General features: G+C 37.1%; 1 protein-coding gene across 7 annotated transcripts in view; it reads left to right on the top strand.

The window, feature by feature from the left end:
* Window positions 1-22,902, top strand: part of ARHGAP24 (Rho GTPase activating protein 24) — a 2,476,452-nt gene that overhangs the window by 2,405,831 nt on the left and 47,719 nt on the right. For all 7 annotated transcript variants that reach the window (XM_044058912.1, XM_044058914.1, XM_044058911.1 and 4 more), the window contains 3 exons: window positions 6,721-6,794; window positions 11,601-11,722; window positions 20,631-21,690. In XM_044058912.1, coding sequence (XP_043914847.1) covers window positions 6,721-6,794; window positions 11,601-11,722; window positions 20,631-21,690 — 1,256 coding nt within the window. The remainder of the gene's footprint in view (window positions 1-6,720; window positions 6,795-11,600; window positions 11,723-20,630; window positions 21,691-22,902) is intronic.

Genomic DNA, 22,902 nt, shown 5'->3' on the forward strand with positions numbered 1-22,902 from the left:
CCGAAGCTTCTTGTCAATGAAATACAAAACAAAAAATATTTTTTGCAGAGTGGTAAAAATGTGCCCCCTCACCCCTCTTAATTATTAACTCCATGGTCACAAATTCAGGCAGAATAGACAAAAGCCCACAGAAACTGAATTGCTGCTGGCCAACATATAGAAACAACACTGGCAGTTACTTCATGTGGGGAGCAGTGAACTAGCTCAACACTGGCAGTTACTTCATGTGGGGAGCAGTGAGCTAGCTCAACACTGGCAGTTACTTCATATGAGGAGTGGTGAGCTAGCTCAACACTGGCAGTTACTTCATGTGGGGAGAGGTGAGCTAGCTCAACACTGGCCTTATTTCATGTGGGGAGAGGTGAGCTAGCTCAACACTGGCCTTATTTCATGTGGGGAGAGGTGAGCTAGCTCAAGACTGGCAGTTACTTCATGTGGGGAGCGGTGAGCTATCTCAACACTGGCAGTTACTTCATGTGGGGGGCAGTGAGCTAGCTCAACACTGGCAGTTACTTCATGTGGGGAGCAGTGAGCTAGCTCAACACTGGCAGTTACTTCATGTAGGGAGCAGTGAGCTAGCTCAACACTGGCAGTTATTTCATGTGGGGAGCAGTGAGCTAGCTCAACACTGGCAGTTATTTCATGTGGGGAGCAGTGAGCTAGCTCAACACTGGCAAAATTGAACTATGCGAGATGATAATTTCTTCTCTTAACACAGGACCAAGAGTAGGGCTTTTTGCTTAGAGTTGGAGAACTATGAGGTAATTGCAAAGAAAAAAAACTTTATCATAAAGGTGCAAAAGTGTTTAGAGAAAACTCAGAAATATCCTTCTGGTGCCTCTGCAATGAGAACAGAGAAAATTCATAAGATAGAACACCTAAAACAAGTTGCAGTAATCTTGCTTTTACAGGCATTTGAAAATGAGTTATCCTGTTATCCTGGCAACTGTATTAAAAAGAATTAATTTACTTTTTGTTTCATGTCCAACTTTTAATTAATTTACTTTCTCTTTAAATCAAAACATCGAATTAAGCTTTGCATTTAAAATAAGATCAGAGTTCTCAGTATCTGTTCTTGCCAGAACAGTTTGGAAAAGTCTATGTTACAGAGATAAAGATTTTTCAGCTCTGAAGTCTCTAAGTGATGTTACAGAAACCATTTCTTATGACAGCTCTGTGAACAACTTGCCACATGATATCTCTTAATAGAATATGCAATGTAAAGCAACATTGTAACATCTGCTGTCAGTGAATCCTATTGCACCAGTCAGTATGACAAATGCCAGTTCATTAACAATGTTAATACTTACAAGGCTTTTATCTCGCAAGAGGCAATCACAGTAAACAAAATCCAAATGTACTTAGCTTTATGTAAAATACCATTTGTTAATCTTTACAGACAAACAATCTGCATGAGAAAAGCCAAAAACTGCAAAATAAATAAATATATGTGAAAAAAAATCACTGAATATTTAACATTTTTTTCAGGCAGCACTCAAGTAAGAAATGAGATAATCACAACTGCATCACAAGCAGGAAGAGAGAAGACATTTTAACTGTGATGTAAAGCATAAAGAAATGAATTTGTTTCTGTTGGTAATCTCCTACTTTTATTGAAAAGAGACCCACAACTTTTTAGTATAATGCAGGTTACCATACATGAAGGTTTCAAAACAAATCAGCCTTTATAGCCATTTCACCAGACTTATTGGTTGCACTAATTATAGCATGGTAGACTGCCTCCAAATGGATTACAGTGCTCTCTGTGGATCCTCACACACCCACTCAGTAGCTAAAATACAGCAATCTTATAGCAGCCATAAATTAAAGACTGAAAAACAGCTTGAAAAACAGAAAGCAGGGGAAAAAACACATTCCAATATTTGTCACCCAGTGGCAAAAATGCTTCTTGACACACACTCAACATTTTACCACTCTGACTCCCTGATTCAGAAGGAAAGCTTCTCACTCTTCGTTGCAGATATAGATATATGGCTAACATTTTCAGTAAACGATAGTCTAGAGAAAATGTAGGGAAAGCAAAGGTTTAAACTGGGTGGAGTATATATATATATATATATATATATATATATATATATATATATATATATATATATATATATATATATATATTTATACACACACACACACACACACATATATATATATATATATATAAAATCATATGATCGAATTTCCAAAGTATGAAACAGTACAAAAAAACAAACTCTATGTTTTTGTAGGGGGGGGGCATCCTCTCCCCCACACCCCACACTCCCTGCATACATACCTCTCAACTGTAGATTTTCCCAGAATGTCCAGATTTTCGCCTCATATGTTTGGTCAGCTTTTTATAAAATTATGTTTTTCTGGCAAATTAGTGGCAAATCATTAAAGACTGAGGTTAGAAAATAATGACAGACATTTGAATTTAAGACTTCATACCCTTCAGAAAGTTCATGATAATGCAAAACCTGCTATTCTAACAACTTTCTAAGTTTGTAATAGCAATATTTAAAAATTGCTCCTATTTTTTGGGTCTTTGACCCAATATTATTTATGGCTTTGTCCAGATATCTTTCTTTAAGGTATGCCAACATATTATGCATACCAGTCCCCTAATCCACACTGTACTGTCATCTTAGTACAAATACGTTGACTTTTTGGAAAGTTGATTAGATGGTCTCAACAATATGAATATGAAGATTGTGTGTGTGTGTGTGTGTGTGTGTGTGTGTGTGTGTGTGTGTGTGTGTGTGTGTGTGTGTGTGTGAGAGTAGTGCGAATGAACTACTGTGGCAGGGCTAGCCACCTGGTGGTATAAACCTTGGCTTGAGATGATTGGCACTGCTGAAGTGATACCACAACCCCATTTGCAAAATGGGAAAAAGGGGTTGAGGATGGATGGATATACATTACTACATTATCTTTGGTCATCTCATTTGGCAAAAAAATTATAGGAGCCACATTTGTAAGACATTAACTTGATAGAATCACATTTAGTCTAAAACTAGACCAAGTATTTCAGTGCACCTTGAATGACATTTGACATTACCAATAATGACAAGTTCCTTCCTACGATCTCAGGTAGGTGCTCTACAACATGTGGGTTGGACGCTTAATCATGCAGATTAATTCCAGCCAACTTTCATGTGTTAAGACTAGTTATTCATCAGATCTTAATTTTTTTTTTTTATTGAGGACCAGGTTGTTTCCTTCTTCCCTGAAAGAGGCCCTTGTTACCCTATCCTCAAAAAACCTTCCATTAACCAAAATGTTTTCTATAACTGCCATTCCATTGCTAAACTTTCCTTCCAAGGAAAGGACAGCAAGAAGCTTGTTTCCTGACAATTTGAGTATTATCTTCTAGGTAGTGAGTTCATGGCCTCTTATCACGCTGGATTTCAGTCTTTCCATAGCACTGAAACTGAGTCATTAGAGAAGCTAGTGACCTGCCAATGGCTACAGACTAGTAAGGTTACTTGGCCTTGGTCTTGCTAGATCTCTTAGCAGTATCTGACACCATTAATCATAGCATTTGGTATAATGGTTAAGGTCTATGCCTCCTATGCACCAGGTGCAAGGTTCAATTCCCAACTCCAGTCAATGCTTGTATGGAGTTTGTACATTCTGCCTGTGTCTCTGTGGGATTCTTCTAACCTCCCAAAAAAAAAATAGAAAAAAAGAACTTGTTGAGTGTTTCTACCACAAACTCACTCAAGAATGGAGTTATGAGCAACAGCACAGATTCTAGATGGTGTCCTGTAGAAGAGAAGAGTGCCATAGACCAACTGATTTGAGCATCAGCTGTGGTGCTCAGTATCCTCTAGATAGGAGATCATAGATTACAGAGTACATGCCACATCAAGGTAAACCACTCAATGGTGTAAAAACTGGACTCTAGGTGACTCAGTCATGTTGATCTTGGTGTGTTGGTAGAGTGCTTTTGATAACACTGTGGCACTGTGGTGCTTGACTGGCTCTCTTCCTATTCCTCAAGTCACCCAGAGAGGGTAGTTCCAGGACTGAACACCTCCAGCCCCTAAAGATCAGAGTGCCGCATGGGTCAGGTTTGAACTTTCTTCTTTTTGTGGTATTTATGCTTCTTCTGGGAAATCTGAAAAGGTACTGAGATTATACCTATTGTTATGTAGATGACAAACAATGTTGGTTCTCTTTCTCACAAGACAGTATGGTAAATGGGTTGATGGTCGGTAATAATCTGGAAGCCATTCATTGTTTATTCATAACTGCTTAATCATCTCCAAAACTAAGGTAATGACTGTTTGCACTCCCTTCAAGCATTCTTCCACTGTGCCACTCCTTAACAACATCTTTTATGGCAATAACAAGCTTGTCTTTATTATCAAATTACACAGTTTCAACATGATCCTGCAGAACTGGCTGACACGTAGGATCCAGGTGACAACTATTTTAAAAATGTCCTTTTCTTCACAGAAGGAATATCTCCAGGATCAAGCACCTTATTCCTTAAGCTGACATCTGAGTAACAGTCCGTATTTTGCTCTCTTCTTTCCATGCATTTTATCTGAGACTGACCTTCTTGCAGTATATTCAGAATGTTGCGGCCTAGTCTTCTTTCTGCTGTTTGCACTGACTGCCAGTCACTTTTTACATCATCTATAAAAATCTTGGTGTTAGTACACTTGCCCTTGCATGGCTTAAGTCCCTTTTACCCAAATGTGTTTACTGTGAATTATTGCCCATATTGCCCAATGTAGCCTCTGCACTCTACCTTGTAGAGGTAGCTTCTGAGTCTGTACGTATAGCTGGAGCCATCAGGCTTTTGCTCCTTTATTCTTAAGCCCAGACGTATAGAGATCTCAATTCTACAGTAACTCGGAGGGGGGGGGGGGGCTTCCATACTGCTTAGCTTCTGCAGGTCATAAAGGATATACTTCTTCAAATTGGCTTTCAAGAATTAGGACCCATTTCATATGTTTTTATTGTCCAGATTTTACAATGGACAGTTGGTTTACCTACCTTCCTGACCATGATGTCTTAATTTATTCAGTTTCTTTAATTATGCATAGTTATTAATAGCACATCTGAGTTTATTATTTTGTTAACCTGATGTGTTAGTATATTTAATGGGAATTACATTTCATTGTTATTTGTATTTTTTAGTTTATTTTTTCCTGTTTCATTATTTTAACTTTGTATTCTTTGTTGAAGTTGAATCAAACATGAACATAGTCAAAATATAACACAACCCCAATACATGTATAATAACAAAATGTGTGTTAAATTAATCTGACACATTCCTAGGTAATTAAATTCATTTTATGGTCATTGTAAAACGTATATCTTCTTCTATTTCAGATTGAACCTACTACTTGTTCTCTTTAAAACATGTAATAACAACACTTTAAAAAAATAACATTTCACTTCTGTCAATACTTAGATATGATTTATTTATTATGCAGAAGGGCACTGATTTATGTCTAGCAGTATAAGGAAAATTCATTGATATTTATTATTAATTTATATGATTTATGTCATTTTTATTATTTTTATTAAATTATTATTTTTATGTATATGTATATTTATATAGTGTATATGTATTAATTTATTTATATAGGTTAATTCAAGCACTAAAAGGGAAATTGAACTAGGCTTAAAATGTCCTGCAACATTTTCTAGCCTAGCACTCACCTATGAACCTATTAGATGACATTCCACCCATTGTGCCAGCGATTGTGTATGTTTTGGCCATTACATTTTGCATTCTGCATAAATGTAATAATCTCAGATTTTAAAAACAGCACATTAAATAACTGACACCAGCACACAAAGTAAATTTAAGACAAAATCTAATCCTTTGGTTGTATGACTTTATCTAAATTCCACGGAATCACTTATTTAGAGCAAGTTATGCAATTGTATCCTGTTTTTGTTAAAAGGAAATGAAAAAAAAAGTCTATATTTGGAAGGATAAAGTCTCTCCCAGTGTCTTCATCAAACAGACAAGTTTAAGTCAATTAAAATTTTATTTTATATGTGAAAGAAGTTTCACATTAAATGTAACTAGAAATCTGAATTTTTTCCTTGGTGAAGTCCTGGACTGCATTCATTAGGAACTGAATGTTCTCATGGAGTCCTACGAACAGGATACATTTCATCAGGTAATATAGTCTGCACAAGAGGCTGAAAACTGTACAGAACAAAAATTCTACATCCTTAAAAACTGCATGGGGCCACTCTGATAGAAGAATTAAGTAATACCAGCATCTAATAAAACCAATAAGCTTCCTTCACTCAGACAGCAATAAGTAGCCTGTAATTATGAGCTTTTGGCAAAAAGGCTGATGAGTTTAAATCTTCTCTGTCTGTTGTCATGGGAAGAAAATGGAATCATTATTTGAGCTTTCTTACAGTTGCCTCACCATGCACATACCTGGACCCTGTGATAGAACTGGATTTGATACGAAAAGTGTACTTAAGGACAACTACTTTAATAGTATCAAGAAGATCAGTGTTGTATGAAGTGTATGGTAATTTTTAATTTCTTATAACTGCACACCACTTCATTCACTTGTGTCTGTGAACCGACTTGAAAATAATTCATACACACAAGTAGATTAAACTGGATTAATCTATTTAAAGTGCAGCAGAATTTAGTTTAGTCTATTCCGGGAGCAAAGTTCATGCGTCTGCCTGACTAACATTTCTTGTGTTTTACTTTGACTTTCTAAACAGGGAATGGCAGACCTTATTCAACAGGTGAAGAGCCTACCAATGGTGAATTACAACCTCCTGCAATACATCTGTAGGTAAGAGAGACTGACGTACCTCACCCAAATTAATGGCCATATGGGGTATTGTTTTTAATATACTTTATTAACCATTTTCACACATTGTACAAAATAATGAATGTAAAGGCCAACAACAAACAGATTTAAATCAGGTTAGAGACAGTGCAGTGCATGGAATTTTCTCTATCATTCAAAGAGAAAATAGACAGAGACTGGCGACTGTAATAGTAGGTTTGGTACTTTTCCGTTATCGGGACAACACTTGTAACGAGCTCATTATCTGAAGAAGTCATGAAACCTGAAAGCAGGTTATTCACTCTGCACAACATTTCCTTTATGGTCATTTCACCTGTAAGCGTTAACTACTTTATGTTTAGTTTATATTGTGTGGAAATCAGGTTTAGTCTCCAGCACATTTGACACATGCGCCCTTTTCTGACTGTTTCACAACATTAACTGATGGGAAACATTATGTACAAGAATACATGGCTTGTCTACAGAGTCTGTCTCATTATTTCATGAACGGTTGAAACCTGAAAGCAGATTGGTCCCTCTGCAATACATTACCTGTATTTGGCGTTAGGCCTACAGTTTAAATATCAGACCATAACTTTTGAAGTGTACTCCAGTTGTTGTTGTGTCTTTCAGCTTTTTCCTGGTTAGGGGTCGCCACAGTGGAACACCAGCCCGCTAATGATTGGTAGTTGATTTTTACGTGCCGAGTTACCAGCCCTGATGCACAACCTTCAACGAAGGTACGCCACATTCACGCATGTCTCCATGCAGAAGACGCTCTAGCTGAGAATCGAACCGGACAGCGTCTTACTGTGAGGCAACAACGTTACCGCAGCACCACCACCGCGGGTTGTAGGAGTTCTAAATAGTGTACATTGTTCACTGTTCCACACTACAACGGATGCAAACCATTCATGTCTACATTTTAACTGGTATTTAAGCTAAGTAATGCCGAATCATTGTAATTGTTTAAAAACTTTTTATAAGCACAAAGCAAGACATTCAACCATTCTTTAAACTGGCTGAAGTTGTTAAAAAGCTGTCAGTAAGCGCTTGACACTTCTGACATTTGTTCCACATTATGGAAGGTTGCCAGTTATGCAGCACAGAGTGCTTTTAAAAAATGAACAACTGTTTCCTGAAATGAAGTGTTCCCCAACTGATACTTTCAAGTGCCACTGTAGTAACACAGCATGATTTCTGGATTTTGGACATAATTCAGGAGTGACACTTGAGCGAAAGTTACCCCCCCCCCCCCAGAGTTCATAGACGGCATCCAGTGTCGGTGAAGCAGTTCAAGTCACCCCACCTCTGAAACGCTATCATGTAGATATACAGCTTCAAGGCTAGCAGCTGTGTGATCATTGCATGGGTGTGTTAGAAGCATTGCCCTGATAACGGAAAAGTACAGTAGGTTTCTTTATTTACAAATCGATTATGATGTACTACATAATAGGTGTTACATACAAAAAAATGTCTGTGAATGTAGTCATCTGTTCTGTGCTAATACATGATTTTTTTAATTACTTGCTACATTGATTGATTTGATACATTTATTGTACAATGTATTTTAGTAAACAATGGTTACTTAACATAAGTACAGCAATACCATGTGTCTAGATAATGTGCACACTGAATGTAAATTTTGAATGCAGTATGCAGTCTCTGAAAGCAATGGTGCAACCAAAATCTCTGCCATTGACATACAATATAAATAAACATCTAGCCATAAGCAGATACTATTTTATAAAAATAACTCACATCTGGCTGCAAATTCACTGAAGAATAACAGTTAGTAAGAGAACACTGGAAAGTGTTCTTTTAGTAAAAGGAAATGCCCTCTAATTCTTAGACCTCTGGTATCATTGCACAAAGAGTTGTCATTAGGAACTGATTTTGAAGAAATGATGTATCTGGTTTAAGGCATGGTTTACAAATTCCGGTAATGTCTATAGATATCCTTCTGCTATGTTGCTTTTCTAAACAGTTTTTGTATATTTTCATAGACATAGAAAGTTATCCTGTAACTGATTACCCCATCATCAACACATTGTCTTCTACCTCAACAATATAAGTGGCTTCCCCTCTTCCATACCAAAACCTTTACCTACAAATGTTACTGTCCCATTAACACAAACCTAAAAAGTAATATTTAAAAACACAAACTGGTCACACATTCCAAACATATACTAAACCAAACATTTGGAAACCAGCAATGCCTTTACAAGGCAAGATAAAGTGAAATGTGAAGAAAATAACACCTTAAATCCATTGAGAAGCAAGGCTTAGTCCATAATTTGAATGTATTATAGAAAAACAATCACTGATTGTTAACCACTGCTCTGGGGCAGACTCACAGATGGCCATACTAAGGTATCTGTGATATTTGTGGAGTTACATTTTCATCTGTATATGGAGAAAAGGAATAGTAGTCACAGACCCTGCCTCAAGCCTTGTTATTTAACTCCAGAGACCTTCACAAGTCTGCTTATCTCCAACCTGCTTTAGGACCTTGATATAACATTAATAAATGAAATGTGTCTACATGAGAGATTCGGTCTTTATCTGGCTGTAGCCATTCATTTCCTCCTGGTTTTTTTTCAGTTGCTTAAAGACAGACAATGTATTATCAGCAGAGGAATTTCTATCTGATATAGATCTACATTGAAGTTACATTATATATATTCCTGGAAGCCTAATCTTTTGAGTATATCCTTTTTTATCAATATTTTTTATGGAATTTCTTGAGATTATAAGAAGAAGAACTACCTCCCCTGCCACATTGCTGGACCTAGAGCTGTGATTTTCACAGTTCCAGCCTATGAACTTCATGTTAGTTGGAGGTGCAGCAGTGGGGATGAAAGAGAAAGAGACAGGGAAAAGAAAGGTGAAAGAGTCAGGGTGATTGATAAATTGGCAGTGGAAGAGAAACAGAAAGAAAGGTGGGTTTAGTCAGACTGGGAGCATGAGCATAGCCATGAGAAAGGCATATGCTGTGTTTGAAATGTGTGATAATGTTGCCTTGTTTCGACATTTGTTTTGTTCCAGTACTTAACAACAAAGGCTGAGTAAAGTGAACTACCTGTACTGTTATGGCACCTGGTCTTGGTCAGGAGATGTTTGTTGTCAAATTACTATATTAAATGCTTTGAATTAAATTATAAGGAATGATAAAGGGAAAGAACAAGCAAGCACAGTCTAGTGGTCAGTTAGTACGGGGAAGATAGAGTCAGACAGTTTCATAATGAATACCTTTCAGCAAGTGTTTGATAGATGAATGCATGAAACACTGTGTATATGTTTATGCTTATTAACAATGATTTAATAGAATAAAAAAGGCACCCATATTAAAAAAAAACATAAACCACCTCCTGTGTTTTAAGATTGATCAAACTGTTTGACATTTTATCAAATGCAAGACTGAAATGGATTCAAGACAAAATGTTTGTTCATTGCACAATCATCTGTTACACTGCTAATCATGTTATTAACTTGCATGTATTATGGGACATACTGCTAATCATGTTATTAACTTGCATGTATTATGGGACATACTGCTAATCATGTTATTAACTTGTATGTATTATGGGACATATTGCTAATCATGTTATTAACTTGCATGTATTATGGCACATACTGCTAATCATGTTATTAACTTGTATGTATTATGGGACATACTGCTAATCATGTTATTAACTTGCATGTATTATGGGACATACTGCTAATCATGTTATTAACTTGTATGTATTATGGGACATACTGCTAATCATGTTATTAACTTGCATGTATTATGGGACATACTGCTAATCATGTTATTAACTTGTATGTATTATGGGACATACTGCTAATCATGTTATTAACTTGTATGTATTATGGGACATACTGCTAATCATGTTATTAACTTGCATGTATTATGGGACATACTGCTAATCATGTTATTAACTTGCATGTATTATGGGACATACTGCTAATCATGTTATTAACTTGCATGTATTATGGGACATACTGCTAATCATGTTATTAACTTGCATGTATTATGGGACATACTGCTAATCATGTTATTAACTTGCATGTATTATGGGACATACTGCTAATCATGTTATTAACTTGCATGTATTATGGGACATACTGCTAATCATGTTATTAACTTGTATGTATTATGGGACATACTGCTAATCATGTTATTAACTTGTATGTATTATGGGACATACTGCTAATCATGTTATTAACTTGTATGTATTATGGGACATACTGCTAATCATGTTATTAACTTGTATGTATTATGGGACATACTGCTAATCATGTTATTAACTTGTATGTATTATGGGACATACTGCTAATCATGTTATTAACTTGTATGTATTATGGGACATACTGCTAATCATGTTATTAACTTGTATGTATTATGGGACATACTGCTAATCATGTTATTAACTTGTATGTATTATGGGACATACTGCTAATCATGTTATTAACTCGTATGTATTATGGGACATACTGCTAATCATGTTATTAACTTGTATGTATTATAGGACATACTGCTAATCATGTTATTAACTTGTATGTATTATGGGACATACTGCTAATCATGTTATTAACTTGCATGTATTATGGGACATACTGCTAATCATGTTATTAACTTGCATGTATTATGGGACATACTGCTAATCATGTTATTAACTTGCATGTATTATGGGACATACTGCTAATCATGTTATTAACTTGTATGTATTATGGGACATTCCATGCTTTTGCTTTTGTCTATCCCAATGAAAGCCAATCCAATGTATTCTTGCTGTGTTGGTCCAGGTTCCTGGATGAGGTGCAGTCATATTCAGAAGAGAACAAGATGAGCACACAGAATCTGGCTACAGTCTTCGGTCCTAATATCTTAAGGCCGAAGGTGGAGGATCCGCTCACTATAATGGAAGGTACAAATTGTTTTTTAAGGAAGGGCAGAGCATCCCCCAGAATGTTTTTTTTTTCTTTGATCATGTTAGACTATATTTGCTTGTGTACAGCTTCCTCCAACTTGCAAAAACGTAGATGGATTTTTAATGCTACATTTCATATTACATTTGCTTAAGCTACATACGATTCAAATGGTGTTATAAAGCATCAGGCCTCACAACACCCCTGAGTGAGGGTTATTTCCCAAATAACACATACTTTGTTGGGCATTATTGCTTGTTTAACCAACAGAATATGACTTACAAAGGATTCTGTGAAAGCAATACCACTGTTTGCCTGTAGCTTATTTTTTATGTATCTGTGTCTGAGACCCCAATTAATTCGAACGAGACGCTACCAAGGGTAGGAAGTCAAGGCTTCCTTCAGACACATGATCGTTTGAGGGACTGGGTTAAAAACAATCACCTTTTCTTTAGAAACAACAATGCTGAAGGGACTAATAACATTGACTCAAGGTTAGTTGCTCTTGAGAATAAATTGCGCAAAGTCCGTGCACTTCAGTGTGATAATGCATATCTTAATGAATGTTTAGAAAAAAGACGAGTACCTAAAGGACTACGGGTTTTCAGGTTCCCTAATGGTGTTAAGAAGGGGCAACCTGAATGTGAGGAATTAGTGCAAATGTTTGATAGACATGGTATGGAACTGATTGAGTTTATTTTAAAAATTAATAATAAAAGAATTGATGAGTTTTTAAAAGAAATTGATGATTTAAATAATGTAATTTTAACTGACAATAGTTTTGTTAAGTACAATCATAGATACAATGGATTATTTGATAGGGTTGAGAACGATGTGAATGCTAACATTGAAAGAAAGAAGAAAAAGTTGTTAAGGGACGAATATGAGTATAAACATAACCTAGCATACCCATTTCCCAAGGCCTATATGGAAGGTGAAGAAGTGTCAAAGCACCAACAGACTAGTGAAGTTAACTCCCATAGGGCCACACCAGGTACCCGACACATTAATAACAACAATTTGTATGATTCAGAATACCCCCCTCTCAGAAGGTCAGCAAGGTTACAGGACAAAAATAAATATAGGTAAGAGAATAATGTTTTTTTAGGGACAACAGGGGGAGGGGGAGACGAAACAGTTACAGGAACCAAACAGGTTGGAGAAAGAACAGTTACCATCAATCTTAGTCAGTGATGAATGTTTAGGTTTTGAGACACAGGAGACTATTACGGTTAAGCATGATGGTCTATTACACACATACAAGGGATTTAATATTTTTAATTATGCAGGAATTGAGATTAATAAAGAATTGTTTCATCTTCTTATGAAAGGAATTAAATTTGTTCCTGCTACTAGGGAGAACATTTGTGACACCTTAATCTAACTAAAAATTTTTATGAGAAAGTTGAATTTAAAATTTTTATTTAAAGATCAACATCACAATAATAGTGGTATGAGTTCCAATGTTAAGAAGAAGAGTTGTTTTAATCTGCCCTTACACCCTTTATTGAGTTCCTTTGAAAATGCATGTTCCCAAGAGATTTATCAGAATTTAAGGGAACATAGGACAAAGGTATTTAATTTAACTAAAACTGAGAAACAACTATTGGATGGTTTCAGAGGTGATGTTAACTTAAGATTTATGAACCTGATAAGGGTGGGGGTATGGTGATTGCCAATACTGAAGACTATAACAACAGAATTTTCTGTATGTTACAGGACGACACAAAATATGAATGTGTTTCTAGGAACAAAATTAATATTTCTTACAGAAAGATTAAGTTGTTTTTGGAGGATTCACTGTACCAAGGGGCTATTAATGAAGAAAATTTTAACTTTCTTAATGTTGAGTACCCTACCATTCCTATGGCTTTTGGTATCCCAAAAACACACAAGGATGTTTTTGAACCCCCATATAGGTTGATTATATCAGGTCAGAATAGTATAACTTTTTATTGATCATACAGTAAGGAATGTTTTGGCTCCCATTGACCATATTTTGGTTGATTCATGGGATTTTATGCGGAGGATCAAGAGAGACTATTATGACAAGGATGTCAGTTTCTCCACAATAGATGTGGTTAATTTATTCACTTCCATACCTCATGATAAGGGATTAGAATTTTTTTATGAGGTTTTGGTAGAGAAAACTAGTTTAAGTAACACTATGATTAATTTTATTACTGAACTTATGGAAGTGATTCTTAAAAACAACTTTTTCAGTTTTGGTGGAGAATTCTTTCGACAAACAAAAGGGGTGGCAATGGGCAACAGCTGTGCCCCCTTGTTTGCCAATCTTGTTATGTATAGGTGGGAAACAATGTTTGTGTTTAAACCACCCTATAATGAACATTGGTCAGTATATTTAAGGTTTCTTGATGACCTTTTTATTCTATGGAAAGGGGGTGAAATACACAATAAATTTCTTGACTTTTTAAATGGATTATGTGATTATTTTAAATTCACTGGGAATAGTGAGAACTCTCACATTAATTATTTAGATGTCAGAATAATTAGGGATGTGAGGTCAAATTGTTTTGAATCATGTGTGCATAGAAAACCAACATTTTCTAATGACTATCTTAAATTTACAAGTAGCCATCCAACCTTTGTAAAGAGGAATATTGTAAAGGGGCAAATTGTCCATGTAGCTAGAATGTGTTCAAAATTAGACCTGGTTAGGTCAGAAATGGAACTGGTAGCTAGTATGTTTAGAGCTAGGGGTTACCCCTTGGATTTCATTAACAACATCAGGGACCAGGTGTTTGGTGAATGGGGTACTAGGTTCAAGCCACTCCTTGGTGATGAGGAAGGTATTGTTAACCAAACCCTTAGTCAAGACAAGGATTTTACACAGACAATGGTGTTAACATATGGGGAAACTTCACTAGGAGTTAAAAACATTATTAAAAATAATTGGGTAATGTTCAAAGGGAACATATAACTATTGAAGGTCTTGGGAGATGAGCCTTTTTTTACATATAGGGTTAATAGAAATTTAAAAAAATTATTGGAAAACCAAATCCCGGACAAGAAAGGTTTTAAAAAAGGAACCATTAAGTGTGGGGCTTGTGAACACTGTAAATTCATAATTGATACTCCATCAGTGGAACTTGGGCCCTACAAGATTGTTGTCAACTTTGCTGCAGGTTCTTGCACTACCACGGGTTTGGTGTACCTTGCTGTGTGCCAGGCCTCTGGATATTTTTATGTAGGGAAAACAAAAAGAAAACTGAATAGGAGAATTTATGAACATATGTACAGTATTATAAGGAAGGATGATAACAATGCCCTTTATAAAGATATTGCCAGCTACCCGGACCACTATTTTCGGTTTGGGATTTTGGAGGTTGTGGCCAAGAATATTAGGGGAGGTGACTGGGCCAACCAACTGCTTAGAGCAGAAGTAAGATGGCAACTTAGACTTAATGCCATTGTAGTTCCAGGGATTAATGAGCATATTACTTTAAAGCCCAAACTGAGGTATCAGGCAACCAAACTTTGAAACAATCTAGTGGCTGTTGTTTTAATTTTTAATACTAATGTGTTTAATATTTTTAATATTTTTGATATTTTGTCCCAGAAACAATGTAATAACATTTCTCACCATTCCAACACAATCATAGTTTGTTTTAATATACATATTATATATATTATGATTTGTAATCTTTTAAGTGAAACTCTTAACTTTTTTAGCATCTTTTAGCTTTGAATAACACTGTCACTTTAACTTAGGGTTATTTCACTTAATTGATGGGAGTTTTTATATAAAAAGGTTAATTGTATAAGCATTGAACTGTTCTGATGAAGTCTATTGACAAACGTGCTTGACCTGTTGTGTTTCAAAAGGATTTTACATTGTGATTTTTATGGATTACATTTGCGAATTGTGACCTGTGGACTAATAAACTGGTATTTTGAACTGTGGTCATAGGTTATTGGCTCTAGGAGTGGATTTTATCTAGTTATGTTTTATGTATATTACTTCCCCTTCTGTGCCCCCTTCAGCATAGACTTCACCAGGCATATGCACGAGTTGAGGCTCCTAAAGAAGCTCCTCAGCAAAAGAATTCAGGGTATGAACACATTGTCCTATATGGATTGCCTTAAAACTCTATCTCTGTACTGTATCTCCTACAGGTTACTGATAGGTGATCTATGCCTGGCATACAAGGCACCCACAGTTCTAGTCCTAATGACCTTTTGCACATCCACAAAACAAATAACACCAGAAATACCAGGTCCAAGGATTTTAAACTTTTCTTGAAACATAAATAGAACATGCTGGTGAGACAGAGCTTTGTCTCAAAGGACTCCCATGTTCTGGAATAGGTCCCCCCCATGTGAAGCAGAGTCCATCTCTTACCCACTTCAAATGTAACCTTGACCATTGGATAGAAAATCAAAAATTCACACCGGTCTGGCCCCCATGTCTCTGACAGAGGCCAGCACTAAATATTCCCTAACTAACATACCTCTCCCCAAACCTTTAACAAGTTCCTAACTAACATTCCTCTCCAAATAGTTGGGTTGGGTTGAGCATCTAGGCTTGATAAAGGCTCTGGTGTTTGTTAGCCTAGTATATACCTATTGACATATGAATCTGTGACTGTTTGTATTTCAGTGTGACAGGCAGCAACCAGAACATGAGGTTCAACAATAGCACTTATAAATTGGAGACCCTGATTTTAATAATTATGGAAAAGTGAAGAAAAACAAAGTGGATGTGAAAACATTATCACCATTTATTTAGAAAGTAGCATCACAAGGTGTTAGATGGCACACTCAACAGATTGGGTGATACTGCAGTATCGGTAATCAGAAATGAATGCAGATATTGTATTTGTCGTCATAGCTGAAGCTTTGCACCATTTTATGTGTAGTATTCTGACTGTAGACTATAGCAAACCATTTGTTATATTTTTAATGAAGGTCATTTTATTTGTTTTGTTACTCTACTCAGAAAGAAGAGTTTTTTTGTTTGCCCATTTTTTGACCCTCAACATGGGACCTGCACCAAGCACTAGATAAGCTAGCTATGGGTCTGGCACAGGGAGTAGGTTTTATATAGTTGAAGGCATTAAAAAAAGCCATAACTATGCACCTGCAGCATTATTACTCTATGCGTTTAAACATTGCAGGTTTATTTTGTAGTTAATAGACCACTGGTAAGAAAGCCAGCTGCACATGTTCTGGTATGATTTACAGTTCTCTGCCTGCTATGCGTGGTACTAATATGACTCAGCAGCAAAGTACAGTAATGTAATGTTGACAATAATTCACATGAGTTTTAACCTATAAGGCAGATTATTTAGGCAGTCCATCAAATTGCTGAAACTAAGGGATAGTAGGCAGTTATCACATGAAAAATGGAAGCAGAAAGCACAGAGTATGATTAAACAATTGAATATTTATTACAAGTTAGAAGCCAAACTATTTCAATAGTGTAAACTATAATCTGGTAAGAATAGGTCACTCTTAAGTAACCACAGGGAAATAGACCACAGACATTAGGAACTAGCACATCACACTTTTCCAGGCTGCCCGGAACCCCCTTCCCAATAAGCAGCCCTCATTTTACACTTTCCAGATGTCTTCCACCATACTTCAAGATTGATTAGAGAAAGTACAGCCCCAACCTAGCTCATGCATTTTTTTTATTTTATTAGAATGTGTGTGAGAGAAAACTGTTTGGTTACTTTCTTCTCAACTTCTAGTTATGAGCAGTAACAGTTAGAATTTGTTCCATCAGAAAGTTGCCTTATTAGCTTTCTGTGCCATTAAGCCTAGGCTCACCTGTCTCAGTGTTTAAACATCCCTTTAGGAAGTGTGCTGGATAAAGCTGTTCCACTTCCTGGCAGGGCGCTCATTGGTGAACTTACTTAGAGGACACCCACATCACTTCCTGTTATACTTTTTATGATGAATATCTTAAGGCAACTTACAGAAGGCAGCATTTAAAGCTTCTAGTTCATTTACTGTTACAGGCTTTAACTGACACCCAGTCTGACAGGAAATTCATCAAGCCACTCAGTTAGCCCTTTAACAGTAAGAGCGAGCAGGCTTCATACTCAGATACAGATCATTGTTCTATATGTTTTGCCTTTTAGTAAATCAAGACAGTTAAGTCTACACTTTGTAGAAAGGTTGCCCCTGCTGTTTTATATGTTACAGCATCTATAATGTCCTAAAGCTGTTCTAAAAGAAACTTCTGTAGTCTGTAATGAATCTGCTAAATTTCAAGCAATTCATTCTGATTGGTGAATCTAGTAGTTCTGAAATTAATACAGTTCACTTTCAGACTATAGGTCACAGGATGGATACGTCCAGCTCCCTTCACTTTCCAGCTCTTTCCTTTATTGATTACAGCAGGACAAGAGATCTCAGGGCTTGTCTACTCCAGTTCCTTCTGACATTGGATGTTGCGGGGGGGGGGGGTTATTCTTTTCCACCTGGAGCATCATTCTGACTGGCATCCTTGTCACTATTCCCACAATTCTACTGCAGACTTATAGAGCTGGCCATGTCTATTCCACTACCCATGTCTTTGACTTTATAGGTGCACTGCGGTGGTGGTGCTGCTGAAGCGTTGTTGCCTCACAGTAAGATGTTGTCCTGTTCGATTCTCAGCTAGAGCTTCTTCTGTGTGGAGACATGCGTGAATGGGCGTACCTTCATTAAAGGTTGTGCATCATAGCTGGCAACTCGGCACGTAAAAATCTACTGCCAATCATTAGCGGACCAGAGTTCCGCTGTGGCGACCCCTAACCGGGAAAAGCCGAAAGACACAACAACCTGTGTCACAGTCACTTACCATGTTTTACTAAATGCTTCTGTTTCAGAGGTCCTCATTTTTGATATCAGTAATGTTTTCACAAATACCAGTTTATTTTATACCTAACCTAATGGGTATTGTACTCCTAGTATCAGTTCTGTCAGTTTTGAAATTATCATCAAGGTTTATGGTGTTGGGTTCGTGTACCCCTCCGTACTCCATAGTCCCACTGACAGTGCCTCCAGCATCAAACCCACAGGTTTCAAAAGCTTTTATCCATTTACCTTCCTTTGGGAGTTGTAGGCCTGTCAGAGATTTTTCCCACAGCAGTGACTCTATAAAGCCATGAGGCCCTCTCCACAAATGTCCTCTGTAGCTGTCAAGAGAGAGCTGCCCTCTCCTAACTTGGAGCCTCTGTGTAGAACACTCGTGAAGGCTCTATCAAAAACTAAACAAACTGAATCACTATTGGATTCCCACGCAAAATATTTAGCCAAACATAAAGAGATCATTTCTTCATCAAGAAGATCACAGATTCATCATTCATTCAAAATTCCAGCAGCAAATAATGGAGACAAAGCCTCATCCAACAATGCCAGGAAGAGGAACTCCATCCTCCTCTGTGGCATTATATTTTCCTTTGTAGCTGTCACATCTTAGGGAAAAGCAACCCTTTTTCTGCTGCAGTGATTTCAGTTCAGAACCATTTGACTTGCTATGTTCTATAAAGTGTAATTCACCAAACTCAGCTTAGGCCAACAGTGCAAATAACATATACAGGCATCAGCTTTTAACTTTGCTTATGTTAATGGAATGATGCTGGTTCAAGCATATGCCGGTATGATATCATCATTAATATGAGATTTGTCTAGGAATAGAAAAAGATCAGCTGGTTGTTCTACTGCATTTACATTTCTGTATCTATATAAGAGGAAAGCCAGGGGAGCTAGAAAAAAAAAATCGAGAAATGACTTCTACCTGGAGAGAAACAAAAAAGTGGGTAATACAGTGGAAAGAAGAGAGATGTAGCTAGTATGGGGTAAATAGGCTAGCCACCATGGCACTAAGTGTTAGGGGGCACAATCATAGATGCCACTCTTCATTGTATTCTCTTTTTCTCTCGCTCACTCTTACAAGACATATCAGTACATTACCAGCATCTGAATACAGGTATTGCATTTGCAATTTAAAATTGAAGCACTTAAGCACTCCATATATGACTTAAATTGTAGCAAGCATTTTTCTACAGTTTAAAAGGACAGAAGAGCTGTTTTGCTCCTGTTTTGTCCCCCGGAATATGATAGTGCATGCAAGAGGCAGGAACACAGGTGTATTATAAAAAGTCCTTCTCAGCAGCAATGTGATGATGCCCTATGATGTCATAAGTGCATAATAAAAAGTCCTCCTCAGCAGCAATGTGATGATGCCCCATGATATTACAGGTGCATAATAAAAAGTCCTTCTCAGCAACAATGTGATGATGCCCTATGATGTCATAAGTGCATAATAAAAAGTCCTCCTCAGCAGCAATGTGATGATTCCCCATGATGTCACAGGTGCATAATAAAAAGTCCCCCTCAGCAGCAATGTGATGATGCCCCATGATGTCTCAGTCCTGTCACCAGTCCTGAACATGGGCCAGTGAAAGCCTGATGATGACTACCCAGGACTGGTGGACCCAGTAGATGAGGAGAGGTCCCCAAGTGCAGCTGATGGTCAGCTGAGGGGAGATAAAAAAAGGTAATGTAACGTTAGTTCCAAAGCTGGAGTATGTTATGAAAAAAGCCATGTGTGGTTTTTTAGAAAGTATATAATGACATACACTGCTAAGCATATGTATATGTGTGTGTGTGTGTTTTGTTTGGGGAGTAGCAAGTTATGTACATCCAGGCATATTTTCGCTGCAAACAAATAATCCATGTATCTCAACATTTCACTGCTTAAAAGCTGCAGCAGAACGCAGTTTTATGTTTTAGTGCCCCTTGTACATCAAACTTCTTCTTCATGTACACTACATTTATTTATTACACTATAAACCTATGAACACATTGCTTTGCCAAGCTGTTTTACATGTTGTGTGTCAAATATTGTATATAAAGTTAGTCATACTGTATACTTTGTATATTTTGCAGGCACCGTGTTAGTCCAACATTTAATGTCAGTGGTTATAAGTGAACATGAGAAATTGTTCCCCAAAGCAGAGGAGGCTCCAACTACTCAAGAGGAGTGTAACAATAACACAGAAGTACAGAAGAAACCACTGAGTCAAATACAAAACAAAGAAAACAACAACACAAGGGATGCTGCTGTGAGGCGCTGTTCATGGGATGCACTTGAGTCTCCTTTGCGAGGAAATGTGGAATGTGGATCTCCTACAGCCCTTCCAGGAAACAAATCAAGTAGCCCAAGGAACAGCATACATAAACTGGATGCAACTCGGAGTCCCACTCTAACTGTGAAAAAGAATCCAGCATTCAATAAGGGTAGTGGGATAGTCACCAATGGGTCCTTCAGTAGTTCCATAGAGATCCAGGACAAAAGTCAGCCACTGCCAAATGGAAACCTGCAAGCCAAGAGGACAGCATCTCTTAAAGCGCCCGGAACAAAAATGGGTACATGTAGTATGCCGAGCAGCGCAGTGCGTATGGGAGTATCAAGTACAGATATGCTTAACACCACCTTGAATAGTCGGAATGCTCTTTGGATGGTTAACGGTTGTGTGACATTCAGGGACAACAAACCAAAGGACTCAATGTATGACTCAACACTGCAGAACAGATTGTCCACCTATGACAATGTACAGCACAATTTTTCTATGATTAACTCTGATGATAAACAGAGTGTGGACAGTGCAACATGGTCTACATCATCTTGTGAGATTTCTCTACCAGAAAATTCCAACTCCTGTCGTTCTTCAACAACCACATGCCCTGAACAAGATTTCTTTGGAGGGAACTTTGAAGATCCGGTGCTAGATGGGCCACCCACTGAGGACCCTCACCTGGATTTTGAGGCCAGATATGACCGCAGAAGTGCAGGTGGACGTAGCAGCAGGGCTACAAGCAGCAGCGATAACAGTGAAACATTTGCACTAAATACCACTAGCAATCATAGTGCCCTGCACAGTCTTGTGTCAAGCCTGAAGCAAGAAATGTTAAAGCAGAAGGCAGAGTATGAAGCCAAACTAAAGAGGTAAGAGTCACTTAAACCATTCATCATGTATGAGTCAGCATGCCCAACTAAATGATGGGGAAGTTATACCTTATTTGTTAAGGACAGAAGCAAATCTTTGCAATGTTTATGGAACCTGCTGTATACCTAGAAAAGAAAATAGTACCAGTGTAGTGGGTAGTGTGAACATTCATTACAAATCCTTTCACACTGTTCAGATTCAACAAAAAAAAACGTGAAAGAAGAGGTATGCATGAGAAATACAAAATGCTGACTGTACTCCTTGGGTTTCTAAATATGTTATTCTAAATGGGCATCATGGCTGAAGAGGAAAATATATGACACTGCTTGAAAATAAAGTTGCTCTTCTGTTTGTCTGACTTACCTCTAACAGTACATTGAAACTATTGCTCCACAATTTTCACATGGAGAATTAAGTTAATGATTTGATAATCCATGTGCAAAACGCCTGAAACATATGTCTGGTTTATGTCCCCGCCCCCAACAATACATGAAAATGGCAGAGGTCTAGCCATATTAGACTTAATCCAGTCACAATATCTGTGTGTGTGTGTGTGTGTGTGTGTGTGTGTGTGTGTGTGTGTGTGTGTGTGTGTGTGTGTGTGTGTGTGTGTGTCTCTTTTCACAGAGAAAGAAAGCCTTTGCTTCTTTGCCTGCATCCATATTTATCAGGTACTTGTCAGAAACTGTTTAACTCATTAACATCTATGTGGTGTGCGATGTCACACCTCTAGCAGCCTATACACATTCTGCATTCCAGGGCATTTTCTGAAAAATACACTTAAAAAGCATAAGATAAACAAATGTAACTATTTTGTGAATGATAAAAGCTATCAAAACTGTAAAATAACTATTATCAGAAAGTATTCTTTATAATAGTCACAGCATCCATACTCTTTTCTGTAAATACTGTAACATATTATGATGCTCAGAAATCCATTTTTCTAAACTTTCAGAAACATGTTTCATATCTTGAAATCTATATAACCTAGGCATCTATTGCTAGAACATTTTTGTTAACCAGACACAAGCTTCCACGTGACTACAAGAAGTTCCTCTATAAGTGCAGGTTTATTAACATATTTACAGAAATATGAAAACATATGTTTAATTGTAAAATTAGCAATACAAATAATACAGGATATCTCTCAAGATGTGCACCTTATAGTGCAAACATATATAGATAGTTTTCTTCAATAGCATCTAAGGTTT

Source organism: Protopterus annectens, chromosome 17.part0, assembly GCF_019279795.1.
Source record: "Protopterus annectens isolate FY-2018-M chromosome 17.part0, PAN1.0, whole genome shotgun sequence".
Taxonomy (NCBI): domain Eukaryota; kingdom Metazoa; phylum Chordata; order Ceratodontiformes; family Protopteridae; genus Protopterus; species Protopterus annectens.